The 23,474-nt window shown below is 39.3% G+C and overlaps 1 protein-coding gene across 3 annotated transcripts in view; it reads right to left on the bottom strand.

Moving 5' to 3' along the window:
- Positions 1-23,474, bottom strand: part of DSCAM (DS cell adhesion molecule) — a 784,307-nt gene that overhangs the window by 262,678 nt on the left and 498,155 nt on the right. For all 3 annotated transcript variants that reach the window (XM_078071697.1, XM_078071718.1, XM_078071731.1), the window contains one exon: positions 5,879-6,157. In XM_078071697.1, coding sequence (XP_077927823.1) covers positions 5,879-6,157 — 279 coding nt within the window. The remainder of the gene's footprint in view (positions 1-5,878; positions 6,158-23,474) is intronic.

The raw sequence follows: 23,474 nt of genomic DNA, 5'->3' as shown, positions 1-23,474 counted from the left end.
TGTGTGATTTTTCTACTTTATTTTGTTAATATGATAAATTCTATTGATTAATTTTGAATATTAAACCAAGCTTTTATTCCCGCAATAAAGCCCACTTTGTCATGGTATGTTGTATTTTCTTTATATTGCTAATTTGATATGGTAATATTATGCCAACTATTTTTGCACCTATATTCATGAGCAATAACAGTTTGTTAATTTTTTTATGTGCAATGCCTTTATCAACTTTTTATCTTAAGGTTATTCTGTGTCTAAAAATTTGGGAACTCTTCCCTTTTCCTCGAATATCTGAAGGAGTTTGTATAAGGATGCTATTATTTCTTTCTTAAATTCTTCCAAAAACTTACAAATTAAGTAAGCTCTCTTGGCCTTCAGTTTTTGTGGGAAAGTTTTTGATAATGAATTCAAACCTTATAACAGACATAGGGCTAGTCAAATTTTTACTTTTGTATCTATTTGGGTAATTTATGTCTTTGAAATCATTGATCATTTGATCTAAATTGTCAAATATACTGGCATAAAATTGTCCAAAACATTTCTTTACTTTTAATTAATGTCTGTAGGAACTATAGTGATGTTTGTCCTTGCATTAGTTTTCTATAGCTGCTGCAATAAATCACAACAAACTTAGTAGCTTTATTTTTTTTTTTAATATTTTATTTATTTATTTGAGAGAGAGAGAATGAGAGAGAGCGAGTACATGAGAGGGGGGAGGGTCAGAGGGAGAAGCAGACTCCCTGCCGAGCAGGGAGCCCGATGCGGGACTCGATCCAGGGACTCCAGGATCATGACCTGAGCCGAAGGCAGTCGCTTAACCAACTGAGCCACCCAGGCGCCCCTTAGTAGCTTTAAATAACAAAACTTACATTCTTATTGCTCAGGTGATCAGAATTCAAGAATGTACATTCTGTAGTTGTTTGATATAATCTATAAATATCAACTAGATTATATGGGTTGATAGTGTAGCTTAAATCTCTATTCTTACTGATTTTTTCTGTTTATTCTATTAATTATTGAGAAAGGAGTCTTGAAATTCCCAATTGTCATTGTTTATTTGTCTGTTATTCCTTTCAGTTCTATTTTGTAACCATGTGTTTGGATTTCTATTATTAGGTGCATCTGTATTTCAGATTTATATGTCTTGTTGATGAATTAACCACTTTATTATTTTAACATGTCCTTATTTGCTTATAGTAATATTCATTATCTTGAGATTTATTTTATTTAATATTAAATAAATATTTAATTTAAATAAATATAAAATTAAATAAAGCCTGAGATTTATTTTATTTAATATTAATACATCCAATTAAGCTTTTTATGATTGGTGTTTTATACCATTTTATCTTTCACTATTTATGTCTTTATATTTAACATGGGGTGGCATGTACTTGAATCTTGCTTTTTAATTAAGGTTGATAATCTTCGCTTTTTATCGGTATGTTTAGTCCATTTATACCTAATGAAAGTATTGATATAGTTGTATTTAAGTTTTCCATCTATTTTCCATCTCTTCTTTGTATTTTATCCCTCTTTTCCCGCTTTTTTCCCTAGCTAATTGAGTATATTTTAATGTTCTTTTATCTATTCTGTTGGATTAATATCTATACTTATTTGTTTCATTTTTGATAATTGCTCAAGAGTTTGCATTGGACATATTTAGCTAGCAGCATCTATGTTCAAATAATATTATACCACTTCATGTATAACGTAGGATAAATTTTACAACAGGAAAATTCCCCTTTCCTTCTTCCTGTTCTTTGTGATATTATTGTATGTTTTATTTTTGCATGCTATAAATTATTATGTTTAAACAAAAACATCTAAATATTTTAAAGGAAATGAAAATGATAATAAGGTGAATCTTATCTTTAGCCATAAATTTATCATATCAAGAGATCTTCATTCCTCTTGTAGATCAATTTACATGGAATTGTTTTCTTTTAGCTTCAAGAACATTCTTGAAAATTTACTGTAGTAAAATCTAGCTGGTGATTCTCTAAACCTTTACTTGTCTAAAAATGTATTTATTTCGCCCCCATTTTTGAAGAGTGTATTTTGCTGGTTATAGAATCCTAGACTGACAAATGTTCCTCCACCCCCTCCTTTCAGCACTTTAAAGATACTGTTCCATTCTGTTCTGGCTTGAGTTGTTTCTGATGAGTAGCCTAAAGTTTTCCTTCTTGGTCCTCTTGATGTAACAAGTCAAATTTCTCTGGTTACTTTTAATATTTTATTATTAGTTTTTAACAATTCAATTAGAATGTGCCATGGCATGGTTCTTCTTTGTCCTTATTTTTTGAGGGTTTCATTGGTCATTTTGATATGTAGATTTATATTTTCCTTCATATTTGGAAAATTTCCGATCATTATTATTCAAATATATTTTTCCCTCCCCCTCTTTCTGAGACTCTAACTATGTATATGTTGGAGTTCGACATTTTCCCAAGTTCAGTGAGGCACTGTTTACTGTTTTTCCCTTTTACCTCTCCATGAAAATATCTGAATAATCCTGTAATTATGCCTCTTTATCTGTGGCACATGTTTCTTTCCTCTCTGACTCATTCCCATCAGCATGTAAGCTTCTCTTGTCCCATGTCCCATGTCCTCTTCAATTTCCTCTCCATTTTTCTGCCTCCCATCATAGCAATGTTTCTGAAAATAATCATACATATTTTCTTGAATTCCCACACATTTATTCACCTCCCTTTCCATTCACTAGCCCTACTAATCAGACATTCACTGCAACCACAGAACTCTTCACGGTCATGAACAATGTCCATCTCCCTAAACCCAATGACCAATTCTTGGATTTCCTTTTTCTATTTCCAGTGAGATTTTATGTACATTATTACCTGCATTTCTTGATATATTTCCTAATTTGCTTCCAGGACCCCACAGTCTGCTGGACTTCCTCTTACTTCACTGGCTTCTCCTTTTCCCTCTCTGTTTCCTTTGCTGATTCCTGGAACCTCAAATCCTGGAATGCCTTGGGTCTGGACCCTCTTGTTCCTCCCTCATCATTGTTTCCTATGTCACACTGCCACTCTTTGTTTCTTCTCCACTTTTGTTAAAGACTTCTATTTACCTTATTAAGCAACACATGTGCTTCCTCTCATTGGCAACATTCACTTTATAAACATGTTTTGTTTGCTTTGCCTCCAAAAGATATTGCAAATTCAACTCCTACTCATTACTTTAACCATTGCCACCTTCATTCAGGGCACTTTTAATCTCACCTGAACTTCCAAAATAGACTCTTAATGACTATCCTTGCTTTCTGGACCAGTCCATTCTTCAAACAACTGCTAGTGTTATAATTAAAAAGATAAATCAGGCCATGTCACTGACCTGGTTAAAGTCACTAATGACATCTCTTCACATTTAGAAAAAAGTCCAGGCTTCTAAAATAGCTGCATATTCAAATTACCCAGAGTTCTAGGACTTGACTTTGCTATATACTAAGTCAACTTGGGGATTTTACAAATTACTGATGCCTGGGCCCCACCTCCAAAGATGGCTATTTAATTAGTATGGGCTGCAACCTAGACATTAAGAATTTTAAAGCTTCCCATGTAATTCTAATGTGTGACAAAATTTGAGAACCACCAATAGGTGATTTTTTTGGGGGGAGAAGAAAGTAATACCCTGGCGACCTGAAAGATGGATCTACTCCCACAGATTATGTTTTAATTGTGCTTAGCTAGGGCCAGAAAATAGTTATTAGTGTTTTCTTAAATCTGTTAAGATGTCTAGATTGAGGATTACTGTCCCACATCATCTTGTCCTTGACTACTTCTCCAACCACTGACCTGCTTGTGAAGCACATTCCCTTTCTCAGAATTATCTTATCTCATTGGTGATTTGATGTTAATTTCACAGAAGTTTATTTGACATATTTGAAGAACAACCACATGGAGCCACTAATCAGATTGTGATCAACCACATCATCTCAGATGGCTAGGCTCAACTTCAGTTCATCTGACCTTTGCCCTTGGTCAAAAAATTCTGTTACCTTCCCTGCAAGGGCAAGTGATGCAAACAGCATGCATGTACACTTTTGTCTAACGTTCTGTTCTCTGACTTGCATCTTTCAGAGCAGATTATTCAGGAGACAGGCTGATGTACTGCTTCGCCCTTCACAAATAATAGTAAGAGTCAGTTCCTCGTGTAAGAAAACATTTGGGAAATGGATACCACATTGGCTTCCATTTTTATTTATCTTCAAAAAATGAGAAATAAATTCATGTGTTCCTATTCTTATACTCAAAAGCACAAGGTAGAAAGAGAAAAAACTGTCACTTGTATTTTTAGTTCGTATGTGACTGAAAATATATTTTCTTACTCAGGGAAAATCTTTTTTTACAAATACAAATTTGGTTTCTTCATATAAACTCTAAGTAGCTTCAGTCTCTTTTGTTGGGAAGTACATAGAAAGCACATTACTCTTCAGCCAGAAAGGAAGGAAAGATGTCATCAGGACAAGGTCCAAAGACTAAGGAAGGACATAGGAATCTTTTGCTCAAGAAAGAATCTGCTCAGATCTGTCAACTATCTGGAAAATAATGGAAATCAACCTCTCCCAACAATTACTCTGAGAGCCCAATATTTGGAGATTTTAAAATGCAAATAATCAACATTAACGTAAGTCTTTAATTTCATATAGTTACTTTTGCAATGCAGGTAAGAACTATACTAGGACATGAATGCATGTAGCTCTTGGGGAATCAGAAAATCACAGGTCTGTGCCCAACAGACTTTACAGAATCCCAGCTGCTCATTTTGCAGATGAGGAGTAGAGCCTTCATGGGAATTTGGTGACCAGAATACAGATTTGAAACAAGACAAATGCTTACATTTTAGATGCATTGAGTCCCCTGCCAATATTTTCTACAAGCTAGACCACTCTATTATAATTTCTAAATACATATTATCCCACTTTGTTTAATTTAATAAACGTTGTTATAGCCTCCTAAATTAATGAGAGGTCTAATGCTAAACAGAAGAGAGGAGCAAAACATATTTCTAAACTGAAACTACACATTTCTAAAACTAAAACAAAAAAAAATACAAGAAGCTACTATTTGCTATGTGTCAACTGTACTTCACTAAAACAAATAATAAAAAATAAGAAATGACTATTTTATGAATCTTTAGAAAAAGTGTGATCTGACAAAAAACATTTGACATTTTTAAAGCCATCATTCTAAAAAATAATATTGTATTTTTCTCGGGTTTGTTTCTTTTACTAACCAGACTCATGCTGTATGTATTGTTCTTTGATGTGCTTGTTGGAGATGTTCTCAGCCTAGCACACTCCTTTTACCCATTATATACTCCACAGAATTAGTGTTACTGTTTGGGTTGCTTCATTCTGCTGTTATAATTATACCCACTTTTGTGCACAAACTTGAGTACAGGGTGTTATATGCAACTGATGAATCACTGGACTCTACCTCTGAAACTAAGAATACACTATATGTTAATTAATTGAATTTTAAAAAAGGAACCCCTCCCCCAAATAATAATATTATAAATAGTGCTAAATAGAGTAAATACAATATAGCAGGAGCTCATGGACTTTTGTGGCCAATGTAGGAAAAGCCTAGTTCATTCATTAAACCCTACTCCCACCTCTTTCTACACACCTTTCTTAGCTGCTAATTATTTGGAGCTTCGTATTTTAGGTAAATAAAACCTTGGTTTGGTGTTAGTGGAGTTTGTGGTTGGTTTCTATAGTTGTGGGTTTTATTTTAATGGAATCACAGCAAATTCTATGAATTCTAATTCTTTTCATATTATTTCAAGCGAACACTCTCTGTGAGCATTGTTGAATCTGACTGCATCGATGCTGCGTATCTTATGTCCCTGTCTTTACCTCTCACAATCAGCTGGCTTTGGTGCTCCACTGCCGCAGCCTCATTCCGGGCGATGCAGGTGTAATTCCCATTGTGCATGAGGGAGAGATTGGATATCCGTAAGGAGCTCGTGAAGTCAATGTTGTCGATGGTCACCCCGAGGCTCGCTGGGATTGGCCGGCCGTCCTTCTGCCAAGTGATCGTGATGGGCAAGTCCCCTGAGACCACAACACATGGGATAAAGACCCGCTGTCCAATGGAGAATCTTGGAAACTCAAAAGGTTGAATAAAAGGTGGAACTGCAAGAAAGAAGAGAAGATGTAAGAGAGGAAAGATGGTAACAAACTGTGCACATGATCTCCATTCTCTTTTCCTTCCCAACCCTCTTGTGTGACATTGAAAGAGGAATACAGTCACTGCTCCAGCATGTAAATACATGAACTAGGAGAAGAGTTGAAATTGTGCTATCCTGCTCTTGATTTTTCTCATCGTTCTAAATGAAAATCATGGCTTAATTTGTACCTCGGCAAACATACTTAATTTATTTCGATAGACTTTTTAGAAAATAATCATTTTTGAATGAAAATATTTCCGACTCTGCACTCTTCATGTAAATACTGTGAAAGAGGCATTTGGGTTTGGTTTTCCCTTAGAAGCTTTTGAAAATGATGTGTACAACAGAAGATTTCTTTCCTGCTTCGCTAATACTAGCACAATCATTACCATTCCCCCTTTAATGCATTCCATGCCTCGTTAGTAGGTGTACTTTAAGCCTGTTCAAGAAGAGATTCTAATTTCATTGTTAAACATTTTTTTAGGACTAACGTCCAACAAATAGCAAATGTTAATGAAAGAGACTTATTTTATGTTAGGATAATCACGTCTTTACTCTGTACTCCTCAATTTTCCACACTCATGTGCATGACCTTAAATGATGAACTGATCTGTGGCCAGTTTTCTCAGTTGTTATGTGTTGCTAATGAGGACAAGTTTACAGCCTTCAACCTGGCCAGCCATGGACATAGCCAAGCTCAGTCTGGAAAGCTCTTTTCTGATTTAACTTCCCTGATAAACCCCTCTTTACCTTCTCGCCTCAGGCCCACTCTTCCTCAGGAACTTCCTGGATGGTCTCACAGGATTTCAGAGTCATAAAATGCTTAAAATGGAGCCAGAGAAGCCAACTTTGAATCCTACCTTGGGTACTTAATGGGTTGTGGAGTCATGAGCAAGTGATCAATATGCTCTTCCTATCAGCCCTATGGGGTTGTTATGCATAGTCTCCCTTTGTAGATGGGGAAATTGATTCTGAAAGATATGATTTTGCCCTTGGCCACAAAACTAGTTCACTAAAGAGTGAGAGCTCAGACCTTACCAATTTTATTTCAGAAACTTGGAAATATGCAAGGTTGTCACTGAGATTATTAAGTACGCAATAACTTAATATGAACCAGTTATTATACCAATGATTTCATAGAATGAAATTATTAAATAGTAGGATATCTGCAGAATTTATTCACTAATCAATTATAGGTACATTTCAATTATCAGCTTGGGGGAGATGTAAGAGCTCAATCTGGGAAACATCTGAATGGAAACCATTCACTGGGCTCCTGGTATGTGCTGGGCACACAGCGATGAACATAATACACCAACCTCTGTCTGGTGGAGCTTTCATATGTAGTCATAAGCAGCAGAGGTCAACAGAGCAGAGCTGTGGCTATTCTGCTGTTTAATATTATTATTACTACTACAATACGCTTTCAAAAGCATTTGGGAGTGAGACTGCAGAACTACAAATACAGCCAGAGTTAGAAGGACTAGGGAATGGATGGCTCAAGGTAGGTCTTACCAGAGAAACAAACAAACAAAAACAGCTTAAGGTACCAGTGCATTTAATGTCAAAAATGCTCACAGTGGATAGTTTGCTGATTCTCATGGACAGTTAGAGCTTTGAATCTGCAGTGAGCTGATCTGACACTAGGAGAAAAAGATCTCAGGATGAGGTTCTACCTGGGGCTGGTAGGAAAGATCAGGTTGGATTAGGCTATGATTATTCACAATTGATATTAGGCAGGAAGAGTGCCAACTTGTAGCAAAGGTACTCTATTTCTCTAAATGTTGCCCCAAGTGGCATAAATATTTACTATTGGTGTACATATTATTAATGCTTAATAAACTACCATTTTTAAAATAAGTAACTACATTTCCTCTTGTTTGGTTTCTTATATGTTGAAACTTGGTTGTCAGTCTACTCAGACAAATGTAGGCACTCACTGGCTTGGTGCTTGTTATCTGAATTGTAGATCATTTTTGTTTTTAGTTTTTAGCACCCCTCTGTGTCTCTTTTTCCTTATTTGTAGAAGGAAGGGGTTGCTGTGAGGCATGAATGAGTAAGCAGGGGGTTCACAAACTTCCAAGGACACCTGAATCCATTGCTTAGTGCTGGTTCTATTTTATAAGCCTTAAAGGAGAGGAAAAAACAAAATAGTCAAGTTGAAAAATCACTTGGCAAGGGAAAGGACTCCATTTCTACCAGTGATAGTAGGGAGAAGAAAAGTATAAGGATTTACTTTCTATTCCCCAGATCAAGAAAGAAAGGTAAGACATATCATATTCTCAATCTATTTAATAAGAGCACAGTATGTAGGATGTAGACCATCAGTGATTATTAAATATAAGAATGTCTACTTCTGAGAGCAAAAGAAAGTTCTAGAATAGAGAAAGAGCAGGTGCATGTTATTTTCAAGAATAGAGGCAAGTAGTTACTGAGGAATCATTTATTTATTTGTTTGTTTGTTTAAAGAGAGAGTGCACACGAGTTGGGGGGAGGAGCAGAGAGAGAGGGAGGGAGAATCTTAAGCAGACTCCACACTCAGTGTGGAGCCAACCGTGGGGCTCAATCTCATGACCCTGAGATCATGACCTGAGCCAAAATCAAGAGTCGGATGCTTAACTGACTGAGCCACCCAGGCTCCCCAAGAAGAATCATGACTTAAAAAGAAAACAAAAACAAATTCTACCATTTCAAAATTTCTGGAATTCATTGGTTTATAGAATTGTAAGGGATATAATTATAGTCCCAGGAGTAAAGTTCAGGAACTTGAACCACAGAGTGACACTCCTGATGACCCATGCCCAAAGACCTGCACCTCCAACGCAGTGAAAACAAGCACCAGGAAGCCCATGTGCTCACTCTCACCTGTGTTGCTCAAAGGAGAATCCCCTCCTTTCAACACTGTGTTTTAAACTATCACAACACTCAGCTATCTCATTCTTAGCCTAAACCCAATGCTGAGAATGCAGACATACTCATGTGGGCTCAGTGAGAAGGCAGGGTTGGCAAACAAGGGGGCAAGGGACCAGGCATAAACTTTATAAAGAGTAGACACAAGAACACAACATGCACAGCAGCTGGGGGATACTGCTCTTAATTGCCAGTGTGTTCACAATTAATACAAAATCACAGTACCTAATTAAAGTAAGTACCTAGTTACATACTCCAAATCATAAGTTAATGTATTAAATGGATATCAAAAATTAAATATATATCAAAAATATTTTAAAATACAGACAGCCAAGGGGCACCTGGGTGGCTCAGTCGGTTAAGCATCTGCCTTTGGCTCAGGTCATGATCCCAGGGTCCTGGGATCGAGCCCCGCGTTGGGTTCCCTGCTCAATGGGGCTCCTGCTTCTCCCTCTGCTGCTCCCCCTGCTTGTGCGCTCTTTCTTTCTCTCTCTTAAATACATACATACATACATACATACATAAAATCTTTTTTAAAAAGTTAATAAAAGAAAATACAGCCAGCCAAGGATGTTGTGCCCAGGAAAACTATAATTCAAAAATTGAGAAGAGACAGACTTTCCCAGATAAACCTAACAGAGGGACTTCACCACTGGGGCTGGCCTACAGGAGATGCTAAAGGAAGTACTTCAAGTTGACATGAAAGGACACTAGGCTATAACACAAAGCCATGTGAAAGTATGCAGTTTTCTGGTAAAAGTAAATACATGGGCAAATACAGAATACTGTATTATTGCAATTTTCATGTGTAAATCCACTTTTAATTCTCGTATAGAATTTAAAAGACAAAAGCATAAAAACTGTGAAACTGTTAATGGCTATACAACATGCAGAAATGCAGGGCTCGATCCCGGGACCCTGGGATCATGACCTGAGCTGAAGGCAGACGTTTAACCGACTGAACCACCCAGGTGCCCCTTAAATTTTCTTAAAGGGCCCCAAATCTTATATTTTACATTCATAAGTTATAAAATTGAAGGCAAAAAGTAAACCAAGTGATTCAAAAATGTTCGTAATGACTTGGTAAAGCCAAATAACCTGTTTGAGACACACTGCCTGCTTTATCTGGTTCATTAGTTCACCTCTTTAGGTAGATCATCTGAATCTTGTTGACAACGAAAGCTTGTGATATCACAGGAGCAGAGATCTGGAATGTGACCTACACCAAGTTGGGACATAACCTTCCTACAAGAAGCGTGTAAATACCTGCTCAATGTCACTAATTACAAGGTTTGTTGATAGCACCCTCTGTGCTGGTGGGGCTCATCTCTCTCAGCCAGTTGGGAGCTATCCAATGCAGCCAAATGTTAGTTTGACTCTTTCTCTTTCTAAACCCTTACCAAGAATGTTGAGTCAGTCTAAGACATTTCTATGTCTTGTCCCTCAAGAATTAATTGTATATTCGAGCGAAATAAATCAAACAGAGAAAGACATGTATCATATGACCTCACTGATATGAGGAATTCTTAATCTCAGGAAACAAACTGAGGGTTGCTGGAGTGGTGGGGGGTGGGAGGGATGGGGTGACTTGGTGATGGACACTGGGGAGGGTATGTGCTATGGTAAGCGCTGTGAATTGTGCAAGACTGTTGAATCTCAGATCTGTACCTCTGAAAAAAATAATGCAATATATGTTAAGAAAGAAAAAAAGAAGAAGAATGTAGCAGGAGGGGAAGAATGAAGGGGGAGAAATCGGAGGGGGAGAAGAACCATGAGAGACGATGGACTCTGAAAAACAAACTGAGGGTTCTAGAGGGGAGGGGGGGTGGGGGGATGGGTTAGCCTGGTGATGGGTATTGAGGAGGGCACGTTCTGCATGGAGCACTGGGTGTTATGCACAAACAATGAATCATGGAACACTATATCTAAAACTAATGATGTAATGTATGGGGATTAACATAACAATAAAAAAAATTAAAAAAAAAAAAAAGAATTAATTGTATATTCTTCCTCACAGGGGAAAAACTGAGCTTTTATTTTCTTCCCAGAGAGAAGTATGACATAGTAAAAGAAACATGGGCCGGGTGTCAGCCAAACTTGGGTAATTTGCAGTGTCTTCTTGGTTCACTTTCTCTAAGTTGATTCGGTTTCTTCATGCATAAAGTGATAACACAATTCATGCGTGTTGGTGAGGGCTTCATGTAACATGCGGGCATAGGGCCCGGGGGTGCACGGAAGCTGCTCAGTTTGCATTGCTCTCTCTTTCCTTTTCCTACCATTTTTTTTGTCCCAGAGCCCACAGTTCACTGGGAAAAATCAAATACATTACACGGATGTTGAGACACACAGGGGCTGTTTGCACTGCCATATACAATCTCATTAACTCCACATTCGCCATCTCTTCTCTAGTGGTACTTTAATGCCCTGGTCCTCCGTACAGTCCTCAGGTTGAGAGCTCCTGGTCGCAGACTGCTCAAAGCGCCTGCTTTAAGCCAGTGTTCTGGGTTACAGCAATGGATATTCTCATCTTCCCAGCTCCCTTTCCCCATTCCATCCAACAAGCTCTCACTTCTTACCCTTCAAGAAATTTTCTTGTTTTATATCTTGCCAGCTTCATGAAGTCTCCAAAAATTGAGTCTGTGAATCCTGCCCACTATGGGAATGCAAATCCCATGGCTGATCTCTGAAAGTTCAATACCAATTACACACGCATCTTTGGTGCCTGTACTCCCACTAGATACGCCCAGGACCAGCAGAGACCTCCAGCCCCATACCGTTCCCTGAAATGAGAGTTGTGGCTCTAAAACCACAAGGCTGATGAGTGTGTGTGACTTGTGAGTTGAGCATATCACTCAATTGTCTCTCCACCCATAAGACCAGTTGTTTGTCGCATTCTGCTACTTATAACATGCTGTAGATTCCAAACTTGTGGATTACTAGCCCTATGCCATATAGTTCTCTACTCTGTTCATACAACATGATTAAACTCTTCCTCTACCCACTCTAAGGGCCTGCTGTTGAAGATTCTACAGTGGAAAGTATCACAGGATGGCGCATGAGCATAATGTGACCCTAGCAGTCTGTGCACACGCCTATTTCCTTAAGTAGACTTATCGATATAGAATTAGAATCAGGTTTGTTCAATTATTAGCATGGTAAATATAATTTGAATTATTTCTAAGTTAATTAAATAAACCAGTAATATATTCTTAGGAATAAAAAATGTCAACATCTCTCCTTCTTATGGGTGTTTGTAACACACAGATAAGTGTTTTATAAGACTTTATGAGTTCATAGATCCCGTGGAAAAAGGAAGGTGGGTGCCTCATTCATATGAAAAATTCATGAAACAAACTACAAAGGAGGTTAAAAACCTTAAATAAGTAGTTCAGCAATTCATGGTAGGCCGTGTGCCCCCTACTGGTCTTACACTTGTGGAAACCTCATTTCCAGGCGCCCTGTCCTGGCCTTGCTTCCTCCCAGTTTCCCTGATGATCTCATCTACCCCTCCACTCCAGATGTCAGCTCCATGCCTCTGATTCCCCAATCTACATTTTCAACCAAAAACTCCTTCTCAAACTTCATGCCTGCTCATTCAGTTGTCTGCTACTATCTTCATCTTGATGTCCCGGGAGCATCTCAAGTCCCAAACCAAACGTATCAGGTTTCCCCTTAACCCAAGTTTCATCTTCCATGCTCTCTTCCTGTCAAAAAACCTCCTGGTTACAAGAAGGTCAGAATAATAAAAGCCTTCCTAGTTGTGCATTTCTCTTTTCTCCAGCCACTATCAGTGGGCTGCTGTGTCTCTACTTCATTCCTCAATATCTCCTGATCTGGCTCCTTTTCTTCCAAACACACAACCATCACCTTTTATTAAAACTTTTTCAATTGTGCCCTAATTGGGCTCCCTGATTTTTTAGTCTTTTTTTTTTTAATCTTTCTGCATTGCAATCCATCTTATATACTTCAGCCAGATTAATATCCTAAAACACAGTTGTGAGCATGTCCCTCTGCTCACATCCCTCTGCCTCAATTATTTCACTGCTTTCAGGATCAAGTAGAAGGTAACAAACGAACAAACATTACAAGATATGATGCCTATCTCTGTGCTGACTCATCCTGCTTGCCTCCACTGGGGATTCTTTGTTTCAGCCTTATTGACTCTGAATGCAAGGAACTATACCCTTCCCCTATTTCTGCCCCCTGCCCTACCTGGACCCCATTCCCACCCCTACCATCTTATGGTGTGAACACTCAACTCAGTTGTTAGCTACTTTGGAGAACTTTTCAGGCTCCAGATCCCCTTTGAGACTCAACTCAGTTTCTCTTGGAATCTTTCTGGACTCCAGACTTCCCATCCTACCTCACCACCAGAACTGGCTAGATGTCATCTTCTCTACTTCTAAAAGGTCTCATGCATACATATTTCTTGGATGGTGTTATGTGGAAATCAGTGCTTTTCTTATTTGTCCATCCATTGCTCTCCCACAGCAAGCTGAACTATTTCTCACCCTGTGCTGCTTCCTTTCCAAGACATCTGTTACCCGCTGCTGTGCCGTAGTTATTTGTCTGTAGGTTCTGCCACTGACTCTAGTGCATTAACAGTAAATGCATAGATATTACCTGAATAAATTAAAGAAATCACAGGAATCAAAGAACTAAAGAGGTTCTCTGGCTTACAAATTGTTTTGATGACAAAAGTCTAGTTCAATTAGGCTAACATCATACACTGTGATCCTTTTCATGTCTCTTTTTTAAAAAGGTTTTATTTATTTGAGAGGGAGAGCAAGAGAGAGAGCATGGGGGGGCAGGGGCAGAGGGAGAGGAAGAAGCAGGCTCCCTGCTCAGCAGGGAGCCTGGATGCAGGGCTCCATCCCAGAACACCAGATCATGACCTGAGCTGAAGGCAGACGTTCAACTGACTCAGACACCAGCCGCTTCCCCCTTTTTGTTTCTTATTTGAAATATTGGACTAATGTCATTATAGAAAGTGGGATCAATTTAAGGAAAAGATATTTTTTAGGAAAGGTGTTTAAGATGCATATCTCTAGCTGTTTGGCCTCTATGTAAGTGGTAGGAATTAATGCCCAGATTCCTTTTCAAGAAACTCTGAAACTAATGAAAACTAACTTGCATCTCTAATGTTTAAAGAAAAGCTATTTGAGTCATCATGGCATCAAGAAAATGAAACCTACTAAGTCAGAGAGGGAGACAAACCATGAGAGACTCTTAACTCTAGGGAACAATCTGAGGGTTGCTGGAGGGGAGGTGGGGGGGGATGTGGTAACTGGGTGATGGGCATTGAGGAGGGCATGTGATGTAATGAGCATGGGGTGTTATATATAAGACTGATGAATCACTGACCTCTACCTCTGAAACTAATGATACACTATATGTTAACTAATTGAATTTAAATAAAATGGCCCAGATTCTGGGAGTGATGTCAGGTAACACCCTTCAGTTATCAGCCACTCTGAAGACTGTTCCTACTGCAGAGGTCCACCTTACAAAGGACAGGCTCTTTCTGGGGTGGCCTACATCCTATGACTGACTGAGGAGGGCAATTCTGCCCAAACTCACAACAGCGCTGAAGGACTCTTCCCTCTCCAGAGCTCCCAGCAGGGATGCTAAGGCTGTGTCAGCCTGCGCCACAGCTCACCTCCTCCCTGTGCCCAGTCCTTCTTCCTCGCCCTCCTTCCACTGTGGGGATTGTTGGGGTACTCCTTGATAAACACCCAACACACCAAACTCTCTCTCAGAGACTGCTTCCTGGAGAACCAAACCTGCAATAGTTTGCTTCACCTAAAGTGGAAATTGATCTACTGTCAATAACAAAACCAAATCTTTTTGTAACACTGCCCATCTATACGCCAACCATCCATCCATCCATCCATCCATCCATCCATCCATCCGTGTTGTTTTTATTCATTTCAAATTGTGACTAGAGAATAACCATCATGTATGCTGGGTTCTCTTTTAATAAGACCCCCCTGTATTTGATTGACAGTATCTTCCTAGTCTCCTGCAGAATAGAAACATTCTGTCATTGATAGAAGCAAGGGAAAAATAGTTTGGAAGTGTAATTTTAAGATTACTGGGGTGCCTGGGTGGCTCAGTCAGTTGAGCATCTGACTCTCAGTTTCAGCTCAGGTCATGATTTCAGGGTCGTGAGAATGAGCTCCGCATTGGGCTCCATGCTCAGTGGGGAGTCTATTTCTCTCTGTTTCTCTCTCCCTCTGCCTCTGTCCCTCCCCACTCATGCTCTCTCTCTCTCAAATAAATAAATAAATCTCAGAAAAAAGATTACTACTTATTACCTAAAAAAAAGTCTGTGTTTATTTGTTGGTTGGTTGGTTGGTTTGTACTCAGTAAGGTGTCCCAAATTCAGCCAGTGTCCAGTACTGAAATTTTGTCTTTCATATGGCGTTATGCATATTCATAAGCTCACTAATATATGTCAACAGAACTAAAGAGAGTAAGAATTCAGTGCTAATATTGGAATCAGAGCTCAAGAACTCCCTAAAGGCTCAATTCAGAAATACAAGAGAGCATGGCAAATATAAATCAGAACACACATATGTATGGGTGCCCAGCAATATATACACCCTGCATGCACCAGATAAAGGGTTCTTAGCAGGTGAAGACTAAAGCATAAGGTCCCTAAGCTGAATACCAGCCAAACAGAGTAGTTCCATTGACATAAAAATAGTGTAACTTTGGAATAAATCAGAGACAAGGGCAACTAACTCTTCTACAATGATTTTTCTAAACAAAGTATTTTGGACTTTCAGATTGTGAGAACCATAGAGCCATAAATATGACAACATAAGTAGATAGGTAAGAAAAATAACTTTCCCCCCCACATTGTTAAAAATTATCAATTAAGCCCATGGGAGAAAATACAATTAGAGGGTTTTAGGAAGAAAAAAATTCCTTAAGGCATAATGTAGAATTATAATGAAGAGAAACAGGAACTGTTGTTCCCATCAGCTGGAAAGTTACAAATTGCACATAAAGAAGAGGAAAGACAAATTGCTTGGAATTTGGGGAGGTAAAAACACTAAAACTAACTCTGAGAAGGATGACAGTATCTCCTTCCAAATCACTTTCAAGAACAGGTCACGTCTGCTCTTTTCGACCAATGGCTGTAGCCGGCTGTGGTGGAAGGATCTGGGTGGTTACCAAGGCAGATTCTAGTCCCTAGTCATGAGAGATGTTTCTTCATGGAAGGTGTTTCATGGCCATAGCCATACCATGCGGAAATAAATAGTTTCTTTAACACTGAAAAATGATGAATAACTTGAGAATTCATGAGAATTTCTGTATTTAATAATTAGAGTCACCTCGGACTGAGGAGGAAACCAGGTTACTTTTCCCCCGGTTGAGGGCAGTAACGTGTTTACAAAGAACACTTGGTAATAAAATTGAGTAGTTTTCTGATGAACCCAAACTAACTTGCATCTCTAATATTTAAAGAAAAGCTATTTGAGTCATCATGGCATCAAGAAAATGAAACCTACTAAGTCAGAGAGGGAGACAAACCATGAGAGACTCTTAACTCTAGGGAACAATCTGAGGGTTGCTGGAGGGGAGGTGGGGGGGATGGGTAACTGGGTGATGGGCATTGAGGAGGGCATGTGATGTAATGAGCACGGGGTGTTATATATAAGACTGATGAATCACTGACCTCTACCTCTGAAACTAATGATACACTATATGTTAACTAATTGAATTTAAATAAAATAAGTTTAGAAAAAAAGAAAATGAAACCTAGCTCGTGTTTTACTAATCCAGGTGGAGAAAAGACTCATCCAGATGGGTTGCAATTATTTTACTTGTGTTTATATAGATGGCAGCAAAGCCAGGTGACTCTAACCAGAGAGGATGACAGCAAGGCTCCATGACAGGGATAGGCAAGATTCATAAAAGCACTGACATTCATTTTGAAACTTAGCCCCCTTTCCCAAGCAGCTTTTTTACAAGGGTTGTCAGTAATAACAGGTTATTCACTTGAGAAGTATTTTCCATGACACTGACTTAGAGAAGGTCACCCTTCTTTAGAAGCCTGGGGAGCCCCATCCGCATCAGGCTCCACACTGGGTGTGCAGCCTGCTTGGGATTCTCTCTCCCTCCCTCTAAACAAAATGCTGAAATATGTCAGAGTGAAACAAGGGGATAAAAAGGTAGTTACACTATTTCAATGAAGCTCTGAGTCAATCCAATTACTTTGATAAATTTCAGGGCACTGAATTAGTGATATAATGAAGGAGCAGTATTGTTAAATGCCTGGAAATAGACAAATAGCATTACTTGTCCCTCTGTATTCCATCCACACAACAGTCACATCAGCATAAATTTTCAACTGACTCTCCAGGCAATTAGGACAGCTGTGTGTCAGTGGACCACTCTCTGCAACTTTGTTTCAATGTCTTCATGGTGAGAACTCAGCCTAGGTGGGTTTCAGCAGGAACAGGTTCTGAGTCTTTGAGTGAATGATACAGAGTGAAATCCTCCAGGTATTGTCATCACTCCTAGACAACGTGAAAAATGCAAGTCTGAAGAACCAAGGTATTTTGTTCCCATGCCTAGATTAATACACTTAACAAGCAACTAATTCTTTCTTGAATAAATTAACAAACTCTGTGACTGAATTGAATAATTAGGACAAAGAACTTCATGTGTGTGAAACTATGATTGCAGCATATATATGACCATTTAATATAAACAGATCATATTGTAAATCTAACTACCGGTACTTGAGTGAGTCTATCTGGTACAGAGTAAAGGCGGAGAACAGGAAGTAGTAAATAGAAAATATGGGACTATTGATAGAACTAAAATCTAAAATAACTTTGATATAAGATCAAACACATAGGTGTTAAATATATGTCAAAAGTCACACACACACACACCATTAAAAATTGGATCCATGCAACATCATAAAACAAAAGGCTACAGAAAAGCAGGAGTTGAAGAAATGGGGAAAAAAAATCTACCAGGAAAATGTGAAACAAGGCAAAAAGAATAACTTTTCCATCGTATAATTCAAGACAAAAAATCAGAGATTATGGCAGAAAATATGTAAATCAACTACATTTAGTAATATTAACACCTGTTTGATAATTGATCAATAAAGGGAATAAAAAAACAAACCTGGAGATGAGACATAACACAATTATTAAATTTAATCGAACACATACAGATTTATGTGCAACAAATATAAGAAAAAAAACATTTTTTTAAATAGATAAAACATCCATAGAGAAAGCTTCAGTACATTTCACAGAACTAGAATCATCTCTGAAGACACCACTGTAGTAGCTTGGTGGATGAAGAAGAGCGGGAAGTATGGGTCATTTAATAAATGATATTAGGAAGACTGGCTCACTATATAAAGAAGAAACTGATGCCTCCTTCTACTGTATCTACAATCCTCAATGAGGATGGAAGACCTAAATGTGGACAGTGGAAATATAAACACAGAGTGAATACAGAAAATAATGTAGAAATAGATCTTCCAGGAGCTCAGAGACTTCTTAATCAAGATCCCATGGAAGACAATCAAAGGTAAAGTTAAGAGACCAGAGACTGTCTTGACAAAGATATTCATGACAATATCTATGTAATAAGAGATTCTGTTCACACGAAGGAACCAAATCAAAGCAGGAAGAATGATGGCAGAGTGGGCAAAGGAAATTCATAGATAGGATACCCAAATATCTAATAAGAATATGAAGAGGGTCATGCTCAACCTCAGTAGTAATGGAAGAAAAGCAAATTAAAATAAAATCTACACTCTTTAGATTTGCAATACTTAGAAAGGCAGATGATATCAAGGGCTGACAGAGATATGGGGAAATGTGACCTCTCCTGGGTGGCTGGTGGCAGCATAAACTGGTATTTTGGAGAGTGCTCTGCAGTCATTGGGAACACTAAGTTAATGTTACTCACGGACCCACCTATAAGGATCTTCATCGTACACTATGTACAGAGTCAAAGTGCTGGAGGAAAGCCTAAGGGTTTACTTTTCATGCTTTAATATACATTTATATGTCTATCTTCATAAGGGCATAAAAAGTAGATTTAAAATAAGCCTATTAGGGGCACCTGGGTGGTTCAGTTGGCTAGCCATCTGCCTTTGGCTCGGGTCATGATCCCGGGGTCCTGGGATCGAGCCTCGTGTCGGGCTCCCAGCTCAGTGGGGAGCCTGCTTCTCCCTCTCCCTTCCCCTGCTCATTCTCTCTCTTCTCTCTCTCAAATAAATAAATAAAATCTTTTAAAAAATTTAAAAAAATAAATAAGCCTATTAAGTACGTACATGAATAAGTGCCGACAAGACAAGAAGGAATGATAACAGAATTGGTGGATGGTTAAAAAAAAAGATAAATGCAAATAAAACAAAATATGGAACCTGTACGGACTGATGATAATGATGTGGCATAAAGAAAATACTGACCAACCGAAGTCAGCAGCACCTCTGGGGGATTTTGTTCATGAGCCCAACGGAGTGACTTCACAGTAGGCCATGGGTTCCATAAAAAAGTCTTATCTTCAGGGTGGTGGTGACATTCTCATTCCCCTCTTTGGGGCATGAGAAAATGCCTGGAGGGCTGGGTGTCTCTGAGAGGAGGCAGCACATCTGTCCGCCTTTACAGGGATGTCAGAAATGGTTCGCGGGAAGCAATGGCCCACGGCTGTACTCCTTTGGTAGCTTACGTGGAGGAGGGGGGCTGCTATTCAGTGTGCTGCCCTGGGGGGGGGGGGGGATGGGACCAGAGAGAAAAGGAACAGCTAGAGAAGGTGGGTTTGTATCCACCAGGAGGAGGAACTGTGTGGTGCTCACGGCTGTGCAGAATCAGGACGAGCTCCGTACCTGGAGCGGCGTACTGTGCAGACCCAGTGCAGACAGAGTCTGGAAAAATGGGCAAGGTGAGTATCACATGGTGGTCTCATCCAGGTGAACTCCATGTTCACTGATATCTCTATGGCTCTATCTTTGTCCCATCTATTTATGCTATGTAGGCATCTCTTATATATACTTATTTATGTCTACCTATATGTGAATATAATACACATATTTATACATGACTTTAACCCATGAGTGTGTTTTATAGTTATATGTAAATAAAAGACACAAATATTATTTATGTCATGTATCACGTGTGCACAAACTTACAGAGTTGTGTTATGTACCAATCTACATAAAAGATCCTACTGTATGATTTTGAATAATTGAGAAGGATTTTTTGCTGACTTAAAATATCATCAGAGCATTATTGGTTAAGCACTACCTGGGGGTCTTTTCCCGTGTGTGTGTGTGTGTGTGTGTGTCTATAGGTGCACGTACATGTGTGTGTATATTTGCAAACAGACTGATTATGGGTTCGGCAGGGAAGGTGCAATAATTTTCCTGTCATTCTTTTTTTCTCATCTCTACTTAATTCTCTCCTTCTCCAAGTTCCCATGTTTAACAAGCACAAGTATTGCAAAACATGATTTCTCCTACAATCTTAATTTTCACTGAGTAAAAACGGCAATCTCTGACTTCAAAACAAGTCCAATACACAATCTTTTTCTCTTCCTATACTTAGAGAAAAACAATTTGAGATATTATTTCTAAAAAAAAAATTAATGAAGGATTTCCTTGAAGAAAGGTACCAGCTTCATTTTTCTAGAATGGAAGGGAAATTACAAGAGCTTCTACCCCCAGGACAAACTTGTCTGAAGGAGACAATGAAGTGGACTTCGGAGCTCAGTTCTGACCTCCTAACCTAAGGAAAGTCATTCTCTCCTGCAGGAGCCTGAGAGCGTGAATCCTCAGCCAGGGGAGTAAATGTAGCCACTGGGCCCATCAAACAGGGGTGCTCCTTGGTAGTTCAGCAAGGAGGGGTGGTGCAAGTCCCCCACATCATCAGCCGCCTTCTGTCACATTGGGATATTAAATTAACCAAGAGGGGCATCTGGGTGGCTCAGTCAGTTAAGTATCTCCCTTCAGTTCAGGTCATGATCCCAGGGTCCCGGGATCGAGTCCCGTGCATCAGGCTCCTTGCTCGGTGGGGAGTCTGCTTCTCCCTCTGCCACTTCCCCCCCACTCATGCGCACTTTCTCTCTCTCTCAAAAATAAATAAATAAAATCTTTAAAGAAATTAACCAAGAGACTATAAATTCCCATTTGAAACCATAAAATCCCACAGAAGGATTGCACATTTAATGTTTTCCCCTACATTCCTCTACTAGGTCTATTTTCTCCCATATTATTCATAATAGAAACTACACCTTCCCTAAGGAGTTGCTGAAAGTCCACATAAACATTTTGTGAATGACTACAATTTACGGCCATACCAGACCCAACAAACAGGACCCTAAATGAAACTCTGTTCAATTTTAATGAGGCATCTGAAAGAGAAAACTAGCTTGAAACACCATGTGTTCTACCAATAGGTGTATAAAGGATTCCAGGAGCCAGTGGAATTGACAAAGAGAGAAGAACTCCATCCCTGATGGAGGCGGGTTCTGAGCCTGTTTGGAACAGCAAAGAGGCTGGCATCTCTTATATATACTTATATGTTAAATATAACCCTGGAGCAGCAAAGGGGCAAGTGTTGGGAACGGGAAGTGGGAGTGGGGGGCCCTGCCAATGTTGTTTCTGTGCACAGAACCGTGCCTCTGCCCTGGCCGAACGACATCAGCTATCAGGAGCCCCTGAAGAATGATGTCATTATCAGGCAGCACTCCTGGCCGCTCACTCAGAGATGGGAGCAGACCCCACTTTTAATTTGGCATTCACCTCCCCAGCTGTAGCCACGGGAACACGGTCACGGAGCAGGTGCAGCATACGATAAAGAGCAGTGGAGGCAGAATCTGTAGGTCAGATTGTGCAGAACCTCGTCCCCACTGAACACAAAGGGTCACTACCGTTCAGTTGGAAATACTGCCAATGACACCTAATTCTTCCCTCGCTTTGGAGCAAGACATGAGAAAGAGGTGTGTTAAATCAGGAAGACCGCGGTGAAATGGAATACAAAGGAGCTAATGTCCGTGATCACTTGTGCTGGGTTTCGAGCATCATCATCTCATCTCGTTATTGGAAAACATTTATTTTAAAAACTCATGAAAAATAATTCTGAAAGCTTAATGCTTCTCAGACACTGTTGACCACCTAGTGTCAGCTCTCTCTCTCTCTCTACTAATTTGAGCCCTCCAAATCCATATTTCAGAGTTCTTGTGGTCTGAATCCAGGATGCTGGTCCAGATGCTCTCAACCAAATCCTGCCCTCTGTAAGCCTTGCCCAAGCCACTAAATTTTTTAGTCTCAGGTTCTCTGTCACCCAGACCAGAACTTCTGGAGTGGCCCGGGGTCCTCCCCCACCCTCACTTTCCAAATCCATCCCCCCTTTTACTGCTCATCAATGTAACTAGTTCTCACTGCCTCTCTTAAATTAAGCTGTCAATAACCTCACACCCTTCCTTTTTAAATCATCTTCTTAACTTTTTAATAGCTTCTTACCTGGGTTCTTTGCCTTAATTTCTCCTCACTACCCTGGCTTCCCACTGCAATGTGGATTGCTTTTCTAAAACACACTACAGGGTGTACTGGAATCCAAAGATGTGTATTTGAATCCTGAATACATTACTGGACAGCTCTGAGCAAACCTCCCGCTCACTCTTAATTCTGTTTCTCTGCTTATGCTTTATCTACATTACAGAGTCACTGTGAACATTAATTAAGGTTACACATATGAAAGTGTTTGTAAACTATAAAGTTTTATATAAATATAAATAGAAGGTGACATTTTTATGTAGCAGCCAATTAACTTTCCTGGCAGTGCTGGTCCCTAGCAATTAAAACACTCAATTAGGCACCGTTCAAGTTCAATGTGGCACCTAAAATGAGAAAGAAAACGCTTTGAAATGTGTTAAATATAACCCTGCTTGTTAAATTGAAATGACGTGAAAAAGGGAATTTGACTTTCATTTCTCCCAACTTGTTCGAAAGCAGCACAACTGTGCTTCTGGTTTGTTAATAGAACTCAGAACTGCTTAAGTTTCAAGTATTATCAATAATTAACTGGTGCTTAAATTGATCTTTGAAGTGTTTTTTTTTTTCCAAATTTCCTAAGTCAATGCTACATAATAAGCAAAAGGGCCAAGACTATTAGCAAAAAAGACATGACTGTGGGGCGCCTGGGTGGCTCAGTCAGTTAAGCGTCTGCCTTTGGCTCAGGTCATGATCCCAGGGTCCTGGGATCGAGTCCCACATCAGGCTCCCTGCTTAGTGGGGAATCTGCTTCTCCATCTGCCCCTCCCACGCTCATGTTCTCTCTCTCTCTCTCTCTCTCAGATAAATGCATAAAACCTTTTTAAAAAATTAA

Source organism: Halichoerus grypus, chromosome 1, assembly GCF_964656455.1.
Source record: "Halichoerus grypus chromosome 1, mHalGry1.hap1.1, whole genome shotgun sequence".
Taxonomy (NCBI): Eukaryota; Metazoa; Chordata; class Mammalia; order Carnivora; family Phocidae; genus Halichoerus; species Halichoerus grypus.
The sequence above is the reverse complement of the archived record's forward strand: the minus strand, read 5'-3'. Positions and strand labels throughout refer to the sequence as shown.